This window comes from Ambystoma mexicanum, chromosome 7p (assembly GCF_040938575.1).
Source record: "Ambystoma mexicanum isolate Mex_15411 chromosome 7p, UKY_AmexF1_1, whole genome shotgun sequence".
NCBI lineage: Eukaryota > Metazoa > Chordata > Amphibia > Caudata > Ambystomatidae > Ambystoma > Ambystoma mexicanum.
Genome location: NC_090939.1, coordinates 91,044,793 through 91,069,509, shown reverse-complemented (window position 1 = coordinate 91,069,509; position 24,717 = coordinate 91,044,793). Strand labels below are relative to the sequence as shown.

The window sequence follows — 24,717 nt, the reverse complement described above, 5'->3', positions numbered from 1 at the left end:
AATTGATGGTTTCTGTTGAGTAAACTGATGGTATAAATTTTGGTGGGAAAAGTGGATTGGAGCTTGCGGTTGTGGTGCTCGCTCATATTGGTGGAGAGACTTAAGTTATTGTGTAAGCATTGTGGGTAATGAAGTGAAAAGATGGAGGTCACCCCGCTTATGCATCTCTGTAAGCAATTGCCAAAACATGCAGCAAAGCTGAAGAAATACAGCCAGGAGTGGGTTAAGGGCACCGCAAATAAAATGTTTATGCCGTGGCCCCAGAATGGGTAATTGTCTAAGGCTGTCTTACAGCACATGACCATGTTCCTACATGCCACATATAGCGGGAAGAAACTCGAGAAAGGCCTTGCCGTTCGAGTTATGGAAGATGTTTGAACAAACAAAGGAAGAAGAACCACCTGCAGACGGGATATTAAACATATGTACAGAAGGGGGTGCGCCACCGGCCCTGCCGGAAACAGTCATTGAGGGAAGCAGGTCAGAAGGTCTTTACCCGCTACGAGAGCTCAAAGCAGCCACGGGGTATAGCATTCCCGCGTATGAGTTACCTGCATGCAGTAGTGACGAAACTAATGAGGAGTGGGAAACCGTTCCAGTCCCCGCCGTCCGGAGGGACAAGGAGAGGCACGGAGATGGACAAAAGGATCAGGTACAGAATAGTGCACCTCTCGATAAGGAGAGAGCGGGAAAGAAGCGGAGAGAGAGTGATGAGATGACATTCACAAAGGACGAATGGATGGGAGGACAGATATTGTTAAAGTTAGATGGAAAGGGGAGTGACGATGCAAGGCCACAAGGAAAGCCTGACGAAAAGCAGAGAAGAGAAAAGGATAGGGAGACAAGGGACGAAAGAAATAGAAAGAAGGACAGGCTGAGGCGAGAACAACTTTATCGCGAAGAGCAAGAAATACCGCTCAGTCGCACTCAGTATGCAGCCTATGAGAAATATAGACTGAATAAGTGGAAGTTAGAGGAAGAACGTAGGGTGCATGAAAGGAAGGAAGAGATTAGAAAGACAAGGGAACAGAGACGAAAGGATGCGGGAAGTAGATAAGATTAGAGAGGACGCAAGCAAACAGATGAGGAAATAGAACAAAAACATAGACAAAGGGCGCAGGACTTCGAATATTTGCAGCAGGAAGGGAAAAAACCCAATCCTGTTGTAGACTGGGAAGACAGAAGAGTTCTTTCCAGCAAGTGATGCAGTACTAGGTACAAGCAGGATAATTATTGATGACTTCGACACCAGGAGCTTCAGGGAAGCGATGGATAAAATATATGATAAAATGAGACTGGAACGAATCTCCCAAGAGGGAAGGGAAGATGAGCGCTTAGAGAGCACCCAGTTATATGACACTGAGGATCTCACCCAAAGTAGTGAGAGTAGGGGACGTTCCCTAGACAGACTAGAAGATGGGCAGAACAAAGATGATGCAAGAAGTTGTGCAAACTGGGAGTATTCGGAGTCTGACTCCGATGGGGACGCGGAAGAAGCGATGTATGACGAAGGGAGACAGTGCGAAAGGCGGCTCCCAGGGAACCGAGGGGTACAATGGTCAGAGGCTGTCTGTAAGTAGGAGATCGAAGTCCGCTGGACAGTCCAGCGGACATGAAGAAACACCCCACGGTCAGAGGGGGGGCGTCGGCACCTGCCTATACAGATAGGTTAAGGGCGCTGCCAGGTAGAAAGCAAGGCGGGAACGCCACCCCAGCAAGAGACCAAGGAGGTAAAGAAAAGGGAAAGGAGGATTGCGCATTTCAATTCCCACTGCTAGAGAAAGGGGGAGTAAGACCGCAATATATTCCATGGCCACACATGGACCGGGAAAATTTAAAGAATAAGCTTCCAATGTTGACATCGGGAGCCGGGAAGTGGATACATGAGCTAGAAAAAAATGACGGGGGGACATCAAGGGTCTCCTAATTGCTATACTTGGAGAAAGAGCAGACGATGTGTGGAAGAGGGCAGGCTACCTAGGGTAACCATAACTAACACCTCTCATGACGGAGCGCCATTTAATAATTGTAGAGCCGCAGTGTGGAAAGCGCTGCGAACGTTATACCCCGACACATCAGACATGGGAGCCATTATGACTCGGAAGATGAGTCAGAGGATCCGTTGCTTTATATCCAGAATTTTCAAGACGCGTGGGTGCTTGAAACGCACGAGTCTTGGACAAAATCTACCCTTGTATTCTATCATATACTGTTCCAAGGGTTACCAGAACCGGTGCAAAAACTAAAAAAAATGGTAGGAATAGAAGCTAAACCGTGGGCCGAAATCCAGTTGTCAATTGCCCATTATTGTAGGCTGTTGCAAGAAAAGAATCGAAAGAAAGAGGCAATGCGTAAGGGAGAAAAGGCGAAGCTGGTGCAAAGGAAGCTCACGAAGTATGCGCTCGAGGGAGCCTTGCTAACAAGTCCAGCCGATTCGAGTGTGCAATTTGCCACTAACTCGTCACAGAACAATCAGGGTAACGCAGGATTTTATCCGAGAGGAAGGGGATTTGGAGGAAGAGGATGGCAGAGTAATCAGGGAAGCTTTAGAGGTACCCAAGGAGGTTTTCAGAATGTTCAAAGTGGTATCCAGAGCGCACCAATGGGCAGTCCGGCTATGCCACATGGACAGATGGCCCGACTACCGCCAGTGTGTTGGTTGTGTGGAGTGACAGGACATGTGGCACGCATGTGCAGAAGCCAAGGCATGTGGCAGAACAATCAAGGGATGGGGCAGGCACGGTAAATCAACCGGCTACCCCACTACAGGGCAATGCACAAAACTATACCGTGCAGCAGCAGGCAGCTGGCTTGCAGCAAGGTGCACAGCAAGGGTTACAACCCTCGAATTTGGGGAACTTGCAACCGGGGCAACCCCAGCAGGCACCGTCGCCGGTACCACAAGGGAGGAACAATGGGGGTGTTCCGCAAACAAATAGTGGGCCGAACCTATATATAAAATAGGACAGCTCACGGGAAACTCAGATGTGCTCTATCCTATCGGTGACACCAGACCCTAATAGGGAACCAACGGTAAATGTCACCATAGGAGGAAAAGAGTATTCCTTCTTAGTTGCCACGGGCGCAACGCGTTCGTGCATAAGAGAAGGCACGATTTCCTTGTCCGGCGAGGCAATAGACACCCAGAGTTTCACTGGAGCTCATAGTAGAGAACCCTTCATAGACGCTCTCCTGGTCTCCGTGGGAGAGCATGAAATGAATGTGCCTTTACTGTACTCATGTCAGTCCCCAGTAAACATCATAGGTCGAGATCGAATGACGAGTGCTCATGGCGGGATTGCTGGGCCTCACAGGCAAGACTATGAGGACCCCCGACGAATTTCTTTTTAGGCCAAGGATACCCATGCATGAAGAAGAGGGACAAATATTTCCTTTGGTAATACAGTTTGCCGCAGTAAAGGGGAAGGTGGTTTTAGTAGAAGGATACGATGACAAAGGAAGGCAATGGTGCGCAGTTATCGCCATTGAAGAAGGGTATTGAGTGACTGACGTCACAGATGATGATCTGTTCGAAGAGCACCCAGACTTAGAGGAGACACGAGTGGAAGTAAGTCTCATATTCTGGGTCAAAATGATCAAACGAGAAGTGCCACAGCGAATGATGCTAGTGATGGCACGACCAGAATACTTTGAGGAGGACATGGCCCAGGTGCCAGTCACAGTATGGACAAAAGGGCCTTATGACGTAGGGCTCCTGAAGGGGGCAGGAGAGGTGAGGATTAAACTCAAGCCTGGAGCGATTCTACCAAGAGCGTGACAATACCCCATGTCCAGAGAAGCGGACGAGGGGATTGCGAAGACAATCTTTGCCATGATGGAGCAGGGCATTCTGGTAACGTCAGAATCACCTTGTAACACGGTGATCTATCCTGTCAAGAAATCGAAGGGAGGGTCTTGGCGTTTAATCCAGGATTAACGAACATTGAATGACATAGTAGAAGCCGAGTTCCCTATAGTCTCTAATCCATCCACTATTTTGTGCAACATACCCACGGAGGCAAAATATTTCACAGTGATCGATTTGAAGAATGCATTTTTCTCGATCCCATTGCACCGTGATTCACAAGACCTGACGTCATTTACTTTCAGACAAATGCGCCTGAAAAGTACAAGGCTGCCACAGGGGTATTGTGAATCTCTGTCCATTTTTAACCGAGTCCTGCAAATGGACCTAAGTAATATTACGGTAGACAGTGTTTTGCAGTATGTAGATGACATTTTGATCTGCAGCACCACTGAAGAGCAATGTCGACACGACTCTGTTCAGCTATTGACCATATTAGCTGAGAAGGGATACAAGGTGGACAAGGACAAGTTGCAATAATGCCACCAGGAGGTGTTATACATGGGGCAACTGATATCACATGAAGGGAAAAAGGTAACACCAGAGAGGGCTGAAGCCATCATGAACACGGCTAAGCCGCTCACGGTAAAACAAATGCAGAGCTTCTTAGGCCTATGCAATTATGTCAGAGCATGGGTCTTCGATTACAGCTCATACACCAAGCCCTTGCTCCAGGCCTTAAAGAAAGCCCAGGCAACAGAGGGAAAAAATGAATGGACTGAAAAAATGGAAAAGGGGTTTGCAGAACTAAAGGGGGCAATTTGTAAGGCCCCAGTTCTCGGGATACACAATTATGCAGAGGAATTCTATCTCTTCTCTCATACCGATGGCAATGTCATGACGGCAGTGCTCGCTCAGCAAACATCACTGGGTACAAGCCCCTAGCGTATTACAGTGGGAGCTTGGACCCGGTCATGAGGGGCCACTTCCCATGCGAGCAAAATTTAGCAGCCGCCGCGTTTGCCATCGAGAAAGCATCATCCATTGTGATGGGATGCTCCATGACATATGTTGAACACTCATTATTTGCCATATTAGAGAAGCCAAAGGGCACCTTGACGTCACAGAGAGCATCCGCATATGAGGTGATTATCTCAAATCCATCGACCAAAGTAGTACGATGCAAAACTGTGAACCCTGCTATGTTCATTGCCGAGCCAGTCACAGAGGGAGAACCTGTGCAGGACTGTGCCAATTATGAAGAGTTTTATGATGAAATCCCCAGAATAAGAGAATGCTCTGCCAAGCGGAGAAGTCGTCTTCATTGACGAGTCATTGAGAATTGACCAAGAAGACGGCCAAAGATACACAGGCGTGGCCGTGATCAAACACATGGCAAACGGAGAGTTCCAAGTACTTGTCAGTGCACGAATACCATCCCACTATTCGGCACAGGCTGCAGAACTAGTGGCATTGATACTTGCCATCGAGAATCACGCAGACCAGGAAGTAACAGTGTACAGTGACTCCGCTTATGTGACGTCCACCGTGCACGCAGGCCTGGCACGATGGAAAAGGAAGGGCTACCTCCGAGCGGATGGCACGCCAGTGCAACATGCAGCCTTGTTGGACAGGCTGATAAAAACACTACAGCTCCCAGTGTGCATAGCGGTCAAGTGCGCCGTTCACACCAAGGGAACAGATTTCGTGTCACGTGGAAACCAGGAAGCGGACACGGAAGCCAAACGCATGGCATCCAAGGGTGAGACGATCATGGACGTGGAGGTGGCACGTACCCATGAGCAAATGATGATAGCCCGACCCACTCCAGAAGCCAATAGCAATATGGGGCAGATTCCCCAGATGGAACTCCAGGGGGAGGCACCTCAGGATGAGAAGAATTTATGGAAGCGTCAAGGGTGTTCTTTAAAACCCTCTGATGGGTTATGGTGGCAGGACAGCACTGGTAAACCGGTAATGCCCGTCACCCTCCTAAGGGTAGCGTTAGAGCAGCTCCACTACCCGATCCATATGTCAAAAGAAAATCTTGCTGCAACACTCAGAAGACTGGTTCGCGCCAAATTTAGCAGAGCATGTTGCATTCTTTAGGCCAATTGCATAATTTGCCAGCAATTCACCTCTGGGCACACATTGAAAGTGATGAGGAATCATTCCCAGACCTGAAAGGCCTTTCCAGCACCTGCATATCGACTGTCGATATGATTCAGGTTTGTAATGGGTACAGGAATTTAATAGTCGTGGTGTGTCCATTCTCTAGATGGATAGAAGCGGGGCCCTGAACACACCCTGACGCTGCCTGTGCTGCAAAGTTCCTGGTGAGGGAGGTTTTCCCCAGGTGGGGTGTATGTGAGGTTATGAGGTCAGACAACGGGCCCCATTTCGTAAACTCAGTATTTGAGCAGATCAGCTTGTTGCTTGGTATAAAGCACAAGTTCTCGTCGGCGTATCACCCAGAAGGAAATGGCATATGTGAACGCCTCAACAGCCTGTTGAGAGGATAGCCAAACTGAAGCTCACATTAAAGAAGGGATGGCTGCACTGCCTACCACTGGCATTATATGCTATTCGGAACCAGCCAGTCTCCGACCATCGCCGCACAAGGTTATCACTGGTAGAAGGATGAGAACCCCTCTTACCCTCCGAGATAGAGCTAGATGTGATGCCCAGCCCGCTAGGGAGGTTCTGGGAGCAGAAATGAAGAATTACCTTGACTGTCTTACCTCTAGTACATCTGTCATTTCAGACCAGCTGCAGCGACAGCGGAAAGGGGACAGCGCGGCACAAACCACAACAGTCAATGCTGATGCAGGCGCAACTCTCAGCCTAGGCGCACCCCTTGTCTTCCCGGGGGACAGAGTTCTAGTGAAGAACTTTACGAGGAAGAAATGGGACGAACCGCGATTTAATGGCCGTTTCATCGTAGAGGACTGCACCCCGTCTGCTGTCAAGCTCCAAGGAAGAAGAGCCTGGATCTTCCTGAATGACGTCAAGCCCTTTATAGGAGAAGGCGCTCCTACTGCATCCACCGTGGAAGCTACAGACAGCGGGGAAGGACCACAGCACGTGCAGACAAGGTCTAGGGTGAGGAAGCAGGGCGCACAAGCAGAAAAGGCAAACTGAAGAGCTCGCTGTGAAAACTGTGGCTATACATTGAACTCTTCTCTAAGCACTGAATGAGATACAAGACTTTTCAGACAAACGCAATGTGCAGCTGAAGTCGCAGGGCAAAGGAAAAGGTTGCATACATTGAACCTGCAGTGACACTGGTAACTTAAACACGTAGAGCCACAGAGTAATGGACAAAGAACTCTAAGAATCTGGTAAGCAACAGAACCGGATATTCCTGAGAACTGAAACTGTTATCCTGAAGGACCCAGCATAAAGACTTTGTTCACAAACTTATGGTACACCCCAGCAGGAGCCTTAAGTGGGATGTACTCACCTACTTCCAATTAGTGACATTGACTTATCCATCACTCATAGGGAGAGAAACAAGTGTCACAGCATTCATCCAAGATCCAGAAAATAAGAAGGTAATCAAGCAACTATTGACTGTCATCACAGAGGTCTTCGCCGAGTTGCCTGAGCACAGTGACTCAAAGACCAATGCTCCCGCCTCAAGCAGTCATTGACGAAGTGACCTACACGTTATTCTTTCGAATCATTGAGGAGTGCCCAGAACTTGTCGGGAGGACCACAGATATATTAACGTTCATCAGAGATCCCCAAAACAATCATTTCCTAAACCAAATATGGAGTAAACTGAACACTGTGGTAGCCCTCCACGCAGAAGGCAAGTCCAAAGACTACTCAAAGCAAAAGCGATGACGTGTGATCGGGACCCAGCAAGGCGAAGCAAATACCACTGTCCACCGCAGACACGCAGCTAGCCCACAATGTTCTAATTAGACTCGTTGCAGACTATCCAGAAATGGTGGGAAGACCTGTTGATGTTGACACATTTCTCAGAGACCCAGTCAATTTCCCACACATGAAAACCCTTCTCCATGGAATCGTGCTCCAGGTGGAGCTATCTAACTTCCAGCGAGAATACCTCAGGAGGTTCCAGTGAGACTTTCTGCTGTGGGACAGATCAGGGAGATAAAGGGAAGACACTGTTCACGACAGCAAAAAACCTTGTGATCGAGGCTCTGCAAAACGAATAAATGACCCTGTCCCCTGAGGACAGCCTACTTGCCCACAACGTCCTCTTCGGCCTAGTAAATGACTTTCTGGAAATGGTAGGGAGACCTGCAGTGGTCAACGCCCTCACCTTCCTCAGAGACCCTGCCAACGCGAGAAAGATAGGAACACTCTTCTATAGCATACAGCTACAAATGGAACTGTCCAGCTTTCAGTGGGAGTTTGAGAGAATTCCAGTGAAATTAGTCGGCGAGGGACGGATCGAGAAGGCAAGGATTGATCACCCTACAAAAAAGACCGGTGACCTAAGAGACAGAATCAGAGCAAATGTCACTATCACCCGAAGATAGCAGAATTGCCTTCAGTCTTCTTTCACCTCATCGAGAACTTTCCAGAGCTAGTGGGTAGACCCATCACTGTCGACGTGCCCACGTTTCACTGTGATCCAGCAAAAAACGCACAACTCAGACTCCTGAGAGCTATTGCATCACAGCTCAGAAGCAATCATGGACATCCGCTGCTGAGAAGAGCCTTAGAAAGGAGAGATCCAAGATAAAACCCTTTAGAAGCCCCAGCCGGGGGCAGAGCAAGAAAAAGACAGTTCTTCATGCTACCAACGTACAACGAATCGGAAGGGGATAACTACATTCTGAACTTCTTTTCCTATTTTTCTTAGTTTTCCTCTGTTTTCACACCATCATTCATCAGTGTAGTAAATGGTGGGGGGGGGGGGTTAGAGAGACTTTGCAGCAACTCGACCTCGAAGAACCAAGCGAAAGGAGCAGAGCAACGAACTTCACTGGCGTGTTTACTTTCTTCAACCTTTTTCTTATTTTTTCCTACCTTCTCATATGTTCACTGTTATTTTTATTTTGTTTTTATTTTTTCAATGGTTTATCTATACGTGATGCACAGCGAAGCCATCCTTTTATGGTGTCACTGCGAACAAATTCCTGCAAGTCCTCAGGGCCAAGACGAATTGGGAAGGGGCCCTGGAAATGCGTTGTATACACAAATGCAGGAAGAATGTGATGTGCTAAAAACAGTAGTCTAACCTTTCTCCATAGTCTAGCAAAGGATCTGTATTCCATAACTAGAGACTTCCGTCATCGCTCGCAAGAGGGGGGACATTAAACTGCACCCGCCATTTTAGTGTTTGCTGAACTTTTAAGTAATGAAAATCAAGATAAGAAAATAAATAAACTATTGACTATGGACTTGTTCGAGAAGGGGGCCCAAAACAGCAATTTAGTTTTGCCACCAGTGGAGGGGTGCCCCCGGTTTCCTGGAAGGAGATGCTGCAAGATGTCTTTCAAGGCCGTCATATGTATATGCATAGTGATTGTTGTAGTATTTTTGTCTGTCAAAACTGCCTTTCTTATTGGTGCACAAAGCATCCCAAGGTCCGTGCTTCCACCAGGTAATGAACATCTGGGGCCCACAAAAGCACCCAGACCTTATATTGTCGTCCCTGTTCCAAGAAAAACTGATGATAAAACAAACAATTTACAGTTGAATGCAACTAGCAGCAACACGTACACTTGAAGTAATGAATGGTGAGAAAGGCTGGAGACAGGGTCAGCACGGAATGAATGATAACATAGCACTGTCCACGGCACACACCCATACACTGAGTGCACACAAACAAGGGCAGGTGTCAATGGCTACAAAACCACAGGCCAAACTAACTGAAAGGGAGCAAAGCGAGAAAACGAACCGAAGTGAGATAGCACAATCACTCAATGAAACGGAGGAAGCCACAAAAGAAATCACTGAGAAAACGCATGCGGTAGTCAAGTATGTGTTCCCGCTCATACTTGGAGCAAAGAAACTCCATGAGGAGTTGAGCAAGACAACCACAGAACCTGTAATAACGAGCACGATGCTCCAACACCAGAGATAAGCAACAGGCCTAAAATGCCACCACGCGTTGGGAAAATAACGAGCCAATGGTGGTAGGAAGAGTTCTACAACAGAGTGTACGAGGGGAAGAAAAGAAATGCAAGCCCTTCCTCTACTATGACGGTGCAGGAGGTGAGACCTGCCCCACCAAGGATAACGCCCGAGAGACTTCCTGAACGAAAGAGGAGTACAGACACACTCGGAGACATAGTGTTGGCCAACTACAGAAAAACTTTAAGAATCAAGAGAAGTCCATATGAAACGGACACTGAACTAAACGACTACCTGGACAGCACAGCCCATCTTGGAAACAACATATGGTACCAGCACATGAAGGAAGTTGGACGAAGACAATCAGAAGGAGAATGTTTTGTCTGTACATTCCTGCCATATGGCATGGGCATGTCCAAGATCTTTATTGCAGTTGAAGTCCCCACGGCACACTGCATGTCACACGTAGCAATGTGCAACACCAGAGGGCAGTTTATGGGAAGAGACGCCTCACTGATATGGGCCAATGAAAAAGACTTCCCAGATGAAGACTGTTTTGTCCAGGACATCAAAACAAGAAACAGGGCGCACACCAAGGATCACGTTATTAGATATGAAAACCCCGACGTCAAAGGCTCAGGAATTAGATGGGAAATACACCCAAGACTGAATGTCCAAGGAAAAACTGCAGAAGAGGCTCAAATCTGGATGAACAGAGGCCAAATGTAGATCTGGGGAGTCAGTGGTTTCCCCAGACGGATGGGAAGGAGTAGTAATCTGCCGAGCTTGGATGGTCCTTGGAGCCTTCAAGGAAGCAGTAGAAAACTCAGAGGTTATGTAAATCTCTATGGCCAAAATTGGCAAAGATGTTAACATGGGTCGAAGACAGAGGAGGACCCCTGAAAATAGTACCGTTGTAGAACCCGAAACTGTGCTTCAGAAATAATGGTACAAGGAAAATGGGGGGAAAATCAAAGCTGTGGACGAATATATAGAGGCACCAGGAATGGCACAAGGAAACGCAGTCCTGATGGACCGCTATTGGGCGTGCGGATCCAAAGCATACATAAGACTGCCAAGAAATTGGGGGGGGCATATGTACATTGGTCACTGTCCATGTCCCCGCACTGGTGATTCCAAAGAAGGATCTGAATCTGGACAGCTTCCTGAAAGCAGATGCTCATCTGAGAAGGAGAAGATCCACAGAACTGATATCCAGAATGAAGAGAGAAAACTACTTTTCTGCCAAATCAGAAGCTGTCATGATCTCTGCTTCCAAAAGATCAGGACTTGCCCGACTCCCTTGGAAGCAGACCCATAACCCCGGTTCCGAGTGCCAGCCAGTCCCAATTGGGACCTTTTGGACCCTGTCCTGGGGCCAGTGGCACCAGGCTCATAAAGATGCCCAGTCTTAGCGCTGGAAGCGCCGGGCTCATAATGCTTGGGTGGACTTACCTGCAGCAGACCATGCTGCTTACTTACCTGCCAGTTGAACCCCTGATCCTCTTCTGTTTGGGACTACTTTTCCTGTTGGGTGGGGCAGGAGCCACTCCCTAGGTTCAGAACACTGGAACTCTTCTGGAAAGCAGGAACTCTTTTCTTAGGCGTGGCTGTGGAAGGAGACACCTAAGCACTACAGGAGGCTATTTAAACCACACCCGATGGATGAATCTTGCTTTGCGTTATTCTGCATTCTCTGCAGCAGAACGCTCATCGTGTCTTCTGCTTCTGATCCTGGGCCTAAGGGAACAAAGGCTTACCATCCTGGAATCCAGTCTTCAGCAGCACCTGTAAAGACAAAGAAAGAACAGGTTAGCACTCCGGTCTTCAGTGGCAGCGCATCTCTTACCTGGTCCATCGGCTGTCACCAACGCCTCGCGCTGCATTCCGGCATCTGAAAGACAAAGGCTTACCTACTCTTCGCATGCTCCGGAGGACTTCGGCGCTGCATCCCGCATCTGAAAGACAAAAGAAGGTGCGTTTAAAGACATTGGGCAACTTTATTACTCACGTGCCATTACTCTTTCCCACGCCGAATCCAGTGGGTATTCCAGCACCCTTCAGCTTCTCTAAAGAACTTGTACCTGCAAGATAAAAGGGACAGTTAGTGCGCATCGTGAAGCAGGCTACAAGTGCTTACTTACGTGCTTCCAGGCGCTTCTATTCCTCACGCGGGTTCGATCCTCAACTCTCATCAGCCCGCCCTCCGCCATCGCCGGAACCCTGCAAAACAAGAGATATCATTACAAAAGACTTTTAAGACATTTGAAGTGCCCAGAACTTACCGTTCGTGCAGTGAACGACGGACAGCAGTCCTCTGAGGTCAAGAGGCCTGCACCCTTATCCAGTGAAGAAACTGGTTACGGCACCCTGCCCCAAGGCAGATGGAGAGCTCGGCGTTCACTTACCTAAGGTGAGGGTGTTAACCTTTGGGGTTCTACAGGAGAAGAGAAAGGGAAGAGGAGAGAGGCACCCAATAACCCCAGTTCATTAATCCCATATTTTCTATCTGCAGACATATTACTCTTCGAGTCAGACATACAGTGCACAGAGGTCCAGCCCAAAGAGCCAACCGTGTGTTACACATCACCTTTGAAGATACAGCATTCACCCAGTCAAGACCGGCGCCTCTGCGGGAATCAGGTGAGCGTTACAGAAGCAGCATTCTATGCAATTCCATACGAACACAGGCTGTTCAGCCTCACTTCAACAGAATTCGCCATGATGCTCCTGCCACACATCCAAATTGGAGTGAATGCTAAATGGTTGCAGATAACCAGATGGGAGTTACTGCAGACAATCAACACCACAATAAAAGGATTCAATGCGATCAAAGAAGAGCTGAGAGCGGTTAGACTGATGACCCTCCAGAACAGATATGTGCTCGACATGATCACAGCAATGGATGGAGGTGTTTGTGCAAAAATCGGAGAATCATGTTGCACATTTATACCATCACACGACAAAGAAAATGGAACCCTCACAGAGGCCATAAGCATGTTAAGAAAAACCAGATGACTGAAGAAACAGATGAAGTAGATGACAGCTGGCTTGGGAACCTATTCTCATGGGTCCCGCAATGGATGGCAGATAATTCAAGTAGCTTTGCCAACAATGGTGCTGCTAGGATTCTGTGTTATCAAGATAATCATCACACAGTGCCAGAAAACTGCAAAGAAGGCCATTGGGATGAAAATTATGGGCGACGTCGAACCAGGCTGGAAACCCAGAGACCTGACGGATGAGGAAATAAAGGACTTCGTGAAGGCCAGTGAATTTGCACCAGAGGGAACAAAATTCACTTATCCCAAGAACAAAGAAGGTATGAAGGCAAATGGATTTACTGCAGTCCAAATGGACAATGCCAGTTGATGACCTGGAACAAAGATGAGCATGTGAAAACAGCAGGAAGCTTGAAAGGGGTGATAAAGATATGGACACCAAAATTGCATACTTTCACGCCTTCTTCTGTAAACCCGGGAGACGATGAGTAAGAAGCTGAAGAATCAAAGAAACTGAATATAAAGGAGGAAGTAGGAGTGGTCGATTAACCGAGCAGAGGGGAGCTGCGGGGGGGGGGGGGGGAAGTGTAGAGGAGGTCCCAGATATTACCTGCACCCCTGCCCCCCAGTGCGAGTTGCCAGTAAGGTACTCATCGTGGTATGTGACGTACGAGGAGCAGCTGAACCAACAAAGGGCGGCAATGGACCGTTGCCCTGTGTACGTTAGAAGATCAATACCTGTTGAAATGCCCATAACCAGGCAACCCTGGGCAGCACGGTATCCAATCAGACAACCGTACCTGCCATTGGTACGAAACAACGAGTATTTACAGACTGTCAATGAGGAGACCCTGAAGGCCTTAATGGAAGGCCAATGGAAATAGACTGTGGGCCTAAGCAGCCCCAAAAACAACCAGAAGTGGCTACTGAAAAATATGCATGACAGTATCAACAATTGCGAGGAGAATTGTAATGGACGAAGGGGAGAGACACTGAAAACGTATGATAATGGTGTCATGAGACAAGACGGAAGCAACCGCCCTAATTGAACGTGTGTAAATAAGCTTGAAACACAAGATGCTAAGTAATCGATACTGCTTGCAATGCTTGAGTAGAAGAATAGAGCGGCATGTGCCAACTATATAGGTCTACCTCAATACAGCACAATGTGCACGTGCAACTCCATTTTGTTTGAGCAGAAGAAAGCCCAGGCGGCCCAGGCCCAACTGGTTGAGTTTCACATCTAGGTCCAAGCTAAGGAAAAGAGCGGGATCGAAACTTAAAGGATGGCTCATGCCGGGGAAATTGAGGTGAACCAGAGAAGGGGAGGTGAGCATGAGCTCACGAGGCTCCAACTTCAGAGCATGCCTGCCTGCCTGTGAAGGTCAAGATAAGAGAGGCCCATGCAGGTGGCCAAGCGAACACAGAATCAAATGCACGAAAAGACTGAGAACTGAAGCAGATTCACAGTGGACCAACACGTGACCAGACAGGCGCAAAGATGTACCACCACCTGATGTCATTCAGAACCAGAGGGTGCCATAACTTTTCCTGGTAAGAGACTACAGATCCTAGGCCATACCCAGCCAACTAATTGACACATAGCCCTAAACCACTGATTGATGGAAGGGAGGCAGGGTGAATCTTGGGACACCAGGCACCAGGGTGTCTATTCTGCATGCTGCTAATTAAAAGTGGAGATTTATGTTTAGGGGTGTAACTCGCCCAATCACAAGGGACCATGTAATCTAGGGTCCTACAGATATTGTAACCAATGAGACGTCGTACTTGTAATGATGTCAATCACGCGTGGTGTACAGGGATGGGCATAGACGCCCACCCAATGATAATTATCCAATCCATATGCCTTATTTTCATATACAGATATAACACCTATACTTAAGTTACCTTTCCCAACCAATTATATTGCATGATGATTTTTTATAGAAGTGTACGTCATTGATGAAGTTTGCCCATAAAATAGGCTGTTGTACTGAAGTTCGAAGAAGTCGGGGCGAGACAGGTGTTCGTGATGCTGCTGATTTCCATAAACTGATGTATGTATCATTAAACGGACTTCCCTTTGCCAACGTACTGAGTCCCAAGTATTGATTTGTGCTGGAGTATTTAAGTCCTGCAACCTGTCCTCACACGGTGCAGCTATCTTGTATTACAAGTTTTCGAGGGTGAGTGCTGACCTATGGGCCCGTCAGTAATTATCTCTCCTAGTCAACAGCAGCTTCTCCAAACTCATCAGCTTTATTTCCAAATAGATGTGTGCCGTCAAAGGGCATGTTGAGAAGTCTGGATTGTATGTCTGGGGAAAATCTTGACTTCGGCAACAACGCAAATCTGCCGATCACTGTACTAGCCGCCATAGCTCTGCTGATGCTGTCAAGTCGAGAGCAGTCTGGGGGGATTCTCGCACATAGCGTCATTCCCATCCTTGACAATGTTAAGGAAACCGTCTTGTTCCTCCCCTTCAGGGATATGGTCAGCCGCTATCGAAATGCGTTCCCAGAGCAATCCCAGAATCTCATTAGCGTGCACGTGGCATTGGCAGATTTTAAAGCCATACTGCCTGCCGAGAAAACCTTCCTGGCCATGGCGTCATATTGTTTATCATCCCTATCCTGCGGTATCGTGGGATACCAGCGGAAGTGGCTGCCTGCACTACCAGGCTTTCTGGTGTAGGATGCTTTGAAAGGTAAAGCGGGTCAGAACTAGAAGCTCTGTATTTGGCTGTTAGTTGAATCACCCAATTGGAAGTCCCTCTCCTCTGCAAAGCCTGATGCAAAGGGACAATTGGGTCCTCCTGTGGTCCTTTGTCTAATATATCTATTAAATTGTCCTGTTCAAAAACAGGCGTGGGTCTGGACCACTGTTCCCTCTAAGCTGTGCACATGTGCGCTTGCCCAGCTTCCTTCTGCGTGCCGCTCAGATGAATTTTAGCAGCACACACACAATTCTCACCTGTTCAAAAAGATGCAATAAGGCACGAGCTACAGTAATTACCTGAAATGTTCCTTCTCTTAAAATAAGCATCTAGTCTTGATATTCTGCTCATTTGGATTTGCAAAGGTAACTGTAAACACCTAAAATCCCTAACAGCAAAATACACACAAAATAGGTCAAAAACTAATATGAAAAACTGGTTCCATGAACAGAAGAATCTAACCAAGATATGCCTGCACACATTAACCAAATAACGTTTGCTCCCCACCCATGACTCCTAAACTTGACTACCACACTTTCACCTTATGACTTGAACTTCTGCCCCTGAACACATTAAGATGCTACTGGATAACCTTGACTCTTCCTCTTGGCTCTGTGAAAGGCTAGCAGACGTGTAGTTACATTCACTTGTTTTATGTTTTTTGTAATATGAATAACGTTCACCCGCCATAATTTCTGTTACTCATTGTGCCTTACCTAAAGCGTCACCCACACTATATAATCAAACTACCAGCTCAAATATGAGATGCTGACTAAGTAAGCAGGCTACTTGAATGTGTATCCTTATCCCATACTGCCTCTTCTTTTTACATATGTCACACAAGTGCTTTGAAGCAGCCCCCTTGCAAGTTAACGCATTATAACACTAAAATATTAATTTGCCCTTTAAGGATTTTGAGAAAACAAATGTGATGCTCAGCATCTCCTACTTTAGCATTGCTATCATTACCCTATAAGCGGAGAGCAACATTGCAATATCATTCACTTTGCCTACAAGGGATAATGGGTATGGACTATGCCTGGAATTACTCATACATAGTATCAAGGCACTGGTTATTCAGACAGGAGAATGCTTTTCACACAATCTGCATCGTTTCCAAGTGTTCAGTGTTCCCCTGGGCATAAATCTTCACACATTATATGGTAACTCGCTGCTATACAAAAACGGTTTCACGGACTACTGGTGTTATCCTACACAATGATATAGGGGGAGAGAAGTATGTTTCAAACAGTATGGTATGCACTGCAAAAGAATTGTGTACATGTAGATGCACTTAATATGTTGAGGTATAAAATATGCCTTGCTTGCAAAGTATTGTGGGTCTGCAAATATCCCAGTGGATATTTACTGTTACAATCTCTCACTTTTTACAGTGCTCTCTGAAATAGTACTGGAGTCTAGCACGGGGGACGGGGAAGTGTATGGGTGGAACAGCACAGGTCATCACTCCTTGTGTGTGATGAACAAAGCAGCACATTTCAAAAACCAAGGCAGAAATTGCGGCAGTAAAGTGAAGGAAATGTGTTGCTTGTTTGCTAAAGGATAGGAAATTCTAGTACCTGTCACAACGGTTCTATATGATATTTCTGCATTTTAAAGACCAAACACAAAAAATACCTTTTTTTCGGCCCTTTTTGTGTTGGCATTAAAATGCCGAAATATCACATACTACCCCCCGCAAGTTAATCCCTTCCCCACCTCCAACCTCTCCCGCTGGCTGTTTTGTTAATCAGGGGTTTTAACACCCCCTCGCTCCCCCGAATACCCTATTTCACATACGTACACAGACACTCACCAGACACTCCTGCAATGACTCCTTTGGATCTCACAGTGCATGTCAGCCCCTGCACGCACTTGTGCGCCGCAGGGGCATGACAGATTTAGAAAGACCACTCTGTGTGGTCACAGAGCAGTCTTTCTAAATTTATATTTTTCCTCGGTAAGTGAAAACAACTTTTCACTTAACACCGTCTAAACATCACCTTTTTCTTTCCATGCTCAGCTGCTGAGGGCTTTTCAATATAATCACGTGTTCTGTGTGTATCGTCTCTAGCATCTCACTGCATCTTATTTAACTGATAAAGAATTACAGAAGAGGGATCCATAGTTACAGAAGAAGGCACTCAATCAGTTGTATCTCTGATGAATTGATGCCATCAACTTGAAATACATATATATGTGATTTTCTTCAATAGGGCTCCATAATAAACCTAGGTAAGGCTCTTGTTTAAATTTCATCTAGGCTGTGGTGCGGAAGGGTGGGCAAAACCATGGCCTTTATTATGTGCCCTTAATTTCACTCCGTATGTCAATGGTACAGGCAGGGCTCTAATCAGATTTTGCTCCCTGCCTGGAGTGAAATTATTTTTGAGGGAGTATAAAAGTAATTAGCTTTGCCAATAGGGATACTTTCTGTGTACTAAAGAATGTTCTTTCCCCTGAAAATTCCTCTTGAGATCGGGCATTAATATTATTAGAGTTCCTTCTTATGCCGCTGCTCTACTGGTCACCAATTCAAAAAAATATCAGTGGAGCTTTGTGGGTTGAAGAAATGAAATGTGTAGTATCTTGGGTGGCAGGGAATATCAAGTAGTAAGCAGGAACCACTCCAGAGCCAGCTATGTATAAAAGGTAAGCTTGCTTTATTGTTCCATTTACAGGGAGAAAGGAGAGTAAGGAGAGCAGGTAACCAGCTTCTACTCCCTCTGGTTCTCCATCTCTTTCCCCACCAGCCGTCATCCCTGGAACCTAGGTGCCACGTAGGTTCCAGACCCCTCACCACATTCCAACCTCCACTGCACTTACACACACAGCTTATCCTGCCAGGTACTACGCCACTGTAAGAGGAAATTAAACACAAACTACCCCCGTCTACCTATTTATATCTTTTGATTCTCATTTCATATGTGACTTGTTAAAAAAAGAACTATGTGGACATACACAACCCTGGATTCAGGAAAATATATAACATTTATTTAGCTTTTCTTTGTTTCATTCAAGCTATATTGAAAAACATACATTTTCGACAAAATTGCTTTGTGATTTCTGCCAAACAGCTTTTTGATTTCAGATATAAACAATAGTTGAAGTAGCCATGTTTGTCCAGCAGTGGATAATGGACCGCTCTCTATATGCAAAGTTCTTTATTTTGAGAAATAATGGCATTTTCGTCAATGTGATGTAGCAGGATTAAGTATCAAAGCGTTTCGGCCTATCTAGTGTTGAATGAACCACCTCCTGTAGTGGATTCTTCAGATTTTGGTGTAAAGGCCTTCTTCAGGACAAGGCTAATATTCTTCTAGCTATGTTGACAAAAACTCTTGTTGAGTAGACTGATAGCAGGGCCTGGCGTACATCAGCATACAATGCTGGAGGAATTTTTTTGTGCTTATGCGGACCATAGGTCAAGTTTGTTTTAGGTCCTAAAACGTGGGTCACTCCCCATCAAGTAAAGAACCAGTGTCTTTAGTACATGCGTTCATGGTCACAGGAGCTTTCCCTTTTGCTGTGTTCGGGCTGTGAAGCAGACTCGCTCGCTTTTTTTTTTTTTTAACAAGTCACATATGAAATGAGAATCAAAAGAAAGTGTACAGTACGATATAAAACGGTAGAAAGGGGTAGTTCGTGTTTCATTTCCTCTTTTACAGTATTCTTGCTCGGATAAAACACGTCCCCCCCCCCCCCCCCCCCCCATCAACAAAAAACTCGAACATGACCTACCTTTGATTAGGTGCTAGGCCACTACAATATAGTGTTTCTCGTTTTTGTTAGTCACATTTTTTTTAGGGTGTAAAAATGGATTGTGCATATGTCTCTTAGCTGTGAGGCTGGTGTTATCACTACCCACAAGTCAACATAATGTGGATAGTAAGCAGAGGCACAGGAATTTTTGATCATATTCAGTTATTTTGATGCCTGGCTCTTGAATTACTTCATTAAAGTGGCACTTGAACTCTCGTCATGAGCTGTCTGTATGTTACTTCAGGATGGTCCCCCAGATCTGCCTTTCCAAAATTCACTTCAGGAGAAGTATCAATACCACTTGCTTCATAGAGACAATCTTGCAAATTCTTCATGCGAGATTCTTCGGATACAAGTTCATCCGGTACAGACGGTGTCCCATATTGCAACCCAAAGGGTCTTACTTCCTCCCTCAGAGGATTCCTCTGCTCCTTCATAAAACAAAGATCGTGTTTTAAAGTACTCTGTACGCGATTGCAGTGTATACTTTTTATCAAATGAATTAGGTGTTATGGATGTCATAACAGGAGCCGAAATAGTCGATGTCGAAGGCCCTCGACACAAGTGCCGAAGGCTTCGATGGAATCGATGATGGCATCGAGGACATCGTTATCGGCGATGTTTTCAACTAATGTGTCGAAGGGATTGACATGTGTTGCCAAGGAGGTCGACACTCAAGGCATCGATGGCTTCTCCATCGGTACCGGCGTTCAAGATGCACTCTTCCGAAGTGTTGTAAAGATTTCCTTCTGCGTCGATGACGTTGATATTTTATGTTTTGAGGAGGCTTTCTCTCAACCCGAGGGATCAGATTGCTCTCGAGGAGCTTCGACGGCCGGGCCGAAGACACACAGCTCTTGTGCTTCCGAGGTCTTTCGACTGGAGCATCGCCTCTAGGTGTTGTCGAGGGGGGGCAAGGCCACGTTCTCGAACACCATCATATGGAGCCTAAACTCCTCCCACTGAGCCGGGGTACTAGATTTTGAAGTGCAAACTACCCGTTCGGGTGAACTAGATGAGAGTGGACAGCGACACATTGCGCCTCTTTTTGCCATGAAGACGAGGAATGATGCAAACCACTTGAGCGTTTAGACCTCTTACGACGAGGAGACGGTCTCGACTCGGACGATTTACGTTTAGAAGGGGATTGTTGAGGCTTACCTCTCTCCAAATTCCCTCTGCACTCTCAAGGCTTTGGCTGTGATCGACCGGTAGTCCTTACACTCTAAACACGGATGGTTTGACCCTAAACACCACAGGCAGATCCTGTGTGGGTCTGTCACGGACATTTAAGCACTGCATTCCTGGCACTTCTTAAAACCGGACCGAGGAGTGGACGCCGATGATAAAGCCATATTGCGTCAAAAACTTGATACATTTTCGAAGAAACTAAGAATATTTCTGACAAGGAACTAGGCGTTACGTTACCGAAGCTGTGAAGCACGGAAAAATCGAAACTGAGGCCAACGAGCGCTGCCCATGCTACTTATACCTGCGGTGACGTCAAGACGGAAGCCTCTGAGGGACATCAACTCGACCAGGCATTGAGGCACATTGCCATCTACTGAAAAAATTATTCCAAGGAAGCAAGCTGGATATTGGAAGAGAAGGAATATGTGGGAGGACAAAATCCATTCGAAATATATATCTTGGTTTTGTCTTTGCATATTGAGATTTCCTTTCAAGAAGAGTGCATTACCATTTACATGAGTATTTTGTGACTTTCGTTGTATACAGTTTTGAGGGGCAGAGCCGACTTTCCAATAATTTGTTTTTATATAGCGCTACAAACCTGCAAGTATCTGGGAGCTACAATAACAGTTATTATCTCATTGCATGGTATTCAATTTAGCGACCTCGTAAGGGTGAAAGGCTGAGTTGGCCCTGCCGTGATCCGAACCTGCGTTTGAACCTGCATAAACAGGGTCCACACGGATGTCAGAACGAGCGCTCAACTCACTGTGCTATCTGATCGGAAAAGGCAGTGGCACCCATAACAGATTCTGACTAGTAGTTTAAATTGCAGCTATGAATTTTTACATTACAGTAGAGTAAATCACGAGTGCGGCCCACACATTATCTTATACTTTCACTAAAATGTTTGGCTCTACTACTTATTTACACAGAGGGCTGCCCTCAAAAGGACCAGCATTTTGCTAAACTTAGGCTAAGAGCCAAAACTAAAAGTGTGAATTATCCATTAAACAAGTGAGACTCAACTAGAACCAAAATCAAAACACAAGGTAGAGCATAAATTGCATGAAACAAGAACAGACTGCAGTTTTGGAGCTAGCAAATGTTCGAAACATGTTGCTATGTTGGGCTTTTGAATTTGTATGTATTTGGGATTGATAAAGTGCCTTAATCCAACACACTGTACATAACACCAAAACAGTACAACAATGAAGGTTAGCAAAAACAATGTCATGTTAACCATGATGAAGCAAATAGAATGTCAACGATTTACGAATTGCAGAGTAAACAGAACGCAGAGAAAGAGGGAGAGCATTCCAGTGCAAAGTGTCCAATAAAGAAAATGTGTGGAAGCCAGACTGAGCACATGAAGGTCGAGGAACTACGAGACGAAATTGAGAACAAGAACGAAGTGAACGAGACAGAACATACAATGAAGCCAAAGAGGAAACGTAGATGGGGTGCAAGACTGCAAAGAGACTTAAAGACAAGACACAAGAAGTTGAATTTAAATTGAGCTTGAAAAGGGAGACAACCCAGAGTAAGGGGAGCAGATGAAATAGAGTCACCTTAAGAGAAAAGGAAGAGCAAACGAATAGAAGCATTGAAAACAGATTTCAGAGGAGCAAGTCGAGTAGGTGGAAGGCCAAAGAGTGCAGCAGAACAATAGAAAAGCCGCAAAGAAATGAGGAGAAATCAGATGTTTAGTGGGATCAAACGTCAGTGAAGAGCAGACCTTTCAAATGTTACATAAATGGAAGTGACAGGCGCAGGAATATATAGAAATGTGGTGTTTAAATGATAAAGCAGTGTCGAAATGAAGACCCAGAGTACAAGCAGTAGATGAGCTAGGAAGCTAAGCGGGGAGACATTAAATAAAAGAAGGAGTAGAGAAGGAATAGCAGGGAAGAAAAGTACTTCAGTTTTAGCAGCATTAAGCACAAGAAATTGAGCTGTCATCCAAGATGTAATAGCTGATAGAAGACAATTGTTTGTGAATGTCAGAAGAGAATGAAGAAAAGGACAGGAAAATCTGAGTATCATCAGCAGAGAAATTATGTGATAGACCAAGAGAGGAAATTACTTCAGCCAGGGGTGAAATGTAAAGGGAAAAAAGGGGATAAGAACAGCTCCTTGTTGGATGCCATAGGCAAGAGAGTCAGATGTTTTACCAGCCCAGGAAACAGAACATTTCGTACTGGACAGGTAGGAACTAAACCAGGAGAACACAGAACCAGTAAACCCAACAAACGAAAGATAAACCAATCGAAGAGAGTGGTCAACAGTGTCAAATGCAGCAGATAGATCTAACAAAATGAGAAGTGTGTTTGGAATAGCGTTCTGTAAGTAAAGAATTCAGAACTGATAGAAGAGCCCTTTCAGTGGAATTAAGAGAACGGAATCCCGACTGAAACCGGGGAAGAATAGAAGTATTAGATACAAAAGTAGAGCGTTGTGAGTAAACAAGACATTCTAATAATTAAGATATACAAGGTAAGCAAAATAGGATGAAAATTAGAAGGAATTGAAGGGTCAGCAAAGGATTTCTTTAAGATTGGAATAATTGAGGCATGTTTGAAGGATAATGGAAAAGTCAAAAGACAAATATTGAGGAAAGATGCAAGATAAGAGACAAGAGAGGGATAGACCTTGGGAATAGGAGCAGAAGCTGAAGCAGTCAGCAGAGTTTGAGACAATAAAAAAGAAGTCTCATTATTAATGGGAGTAAAACAGGAAATGGAGGCCATAGGGGCAATATTGAACAAACAGATACTGTTTGTAAGGAGGAAGATGCGATGGCGGAACAAAGAGAAACTATCTTTCAAGAGAAAAAAAAAGCCAAGTCACAGACTTGTAGCGTAGAATTGACAGAATGGTCTGGAGTAGGTGGAGAAAGAAGGTGTGGAAGAGTTTGGAATAGACGTCTGGGATGAAGAAGCTCAGAGAAATAAGAGCGTTTGGCCGAAAGAAGACAGTTGTCATATAAAGTATGTTATGATGAATATGAACAGTAATCACCCACAGACTTAACGTAAGCCAACATCTCTAAAGGCGACGAACACCACGAAGGTGGTTGGAAAGCCAAGGCTGTGGGGGCTTCTGAGAAGCATGGAAAACTGAGGCAGGATAAAGGGCATGCAGCGAACAAGCAATCAAAGAGGAAAGAGTAGATGCTGCCTTGTCAGCAGACAATGTTCTGAAAGAAGAGTGAGAATGTAAGGCAGAGATGCACGAGGAAACAAAAAGTGGAGTATTAAAACTACGTAAATCATGCCGACAGGTGGCGCAAGGTGGGTATGAGGTTGAGTGCAGAGAAGCGGAGGGAACGAGATGCGAGTAGACCTACATGGTCATACAGGTACTGAAGTGCAGGACTGTTGGTAAAATCCATTAGATTTATATGGGAAATTTACTAGTTGCTTCCTTACAAACTCCACATTTATCCTACTAAAACTGTGCTGCCAAAATCTGTTCTCTTTTCACTTAAAGCGTATCTCGCTATTTAATATATATTTAATATTGTAGCATAAATATGAAGGACCTTGAATAAATGTGTGTTCTGTTGAAGTCCTTTCTCATTTCATACCATTTACCTCAAGTACCAGACACATTTTGGTATGCCTGCAGCTTACACTTCAAATCAGTAACAAACTCAATCTTTCAATAAAGCATTTGTGAATAAATAAGTTTAATTTTCCATAACCTTGCTTCCTAATATCATCATATGCACCATTCAAGCCAATACTCACCTTAGTCCAAGGGTGAGCCTTGATTTGAGGGAATTTGAACTCTGTGTAGTTTGGATTCATCTCTCTTATTTGCTCCCTTGTCGGCGTTCCCAAGACCTAGAGAAATCATAAAAATTGACCATGAATGATCTGCAATGCACTGGGTGTGGAATACAGGGTTATAGTAAACCATTAAGCTAGAGGAATGCAGCTCAAATGGGTATTAGCCCAATTGATAGTTTATAATCGATAGAATGGTACATTTGACCAAATTCAGTCAGTTACATTCGATCGATTATAAAACATACCGAACATGTGGATCGGGGTTGTCCCCTGCTTCCTCAGCATGGGAGGCAGGGGACCGGAAAGAAAAAAAAATTGAAGGAAAAAGAAAAGGGACCCTGTGGCGTCTTATCCGACACACGTTAGGGGGATGGATTCAATGCCACAGGG

General features: G+C 45.6%; 1 protein-coding gene across 3 annotated transcripts in view; it reads right to left on the bottom strand.

Moving 5' to 3' along the window:
* GSK3B (glycogen synthase kinase 3 beta) overlaps positions 1–24,717 on the bottom strand; it is a 1,215,699-nt gene that overhangs the window by 144,522 nt on the left and 1,046,460 nt on the right. For all 3 annotated transcript variants that reach the window (XM_069635848.1, XM_069635849.1, XM_069635850.1), the window contains exon 8: positions 24,286–24,381. In XM_069635848.1, coding sequence (XP_069491949.1) covers positions 24,286–24,381 — 96 coding nt within the window. The remainder of the gene's footprint in view (positions 1–24,285; positions 24,382–24,717) is intronic.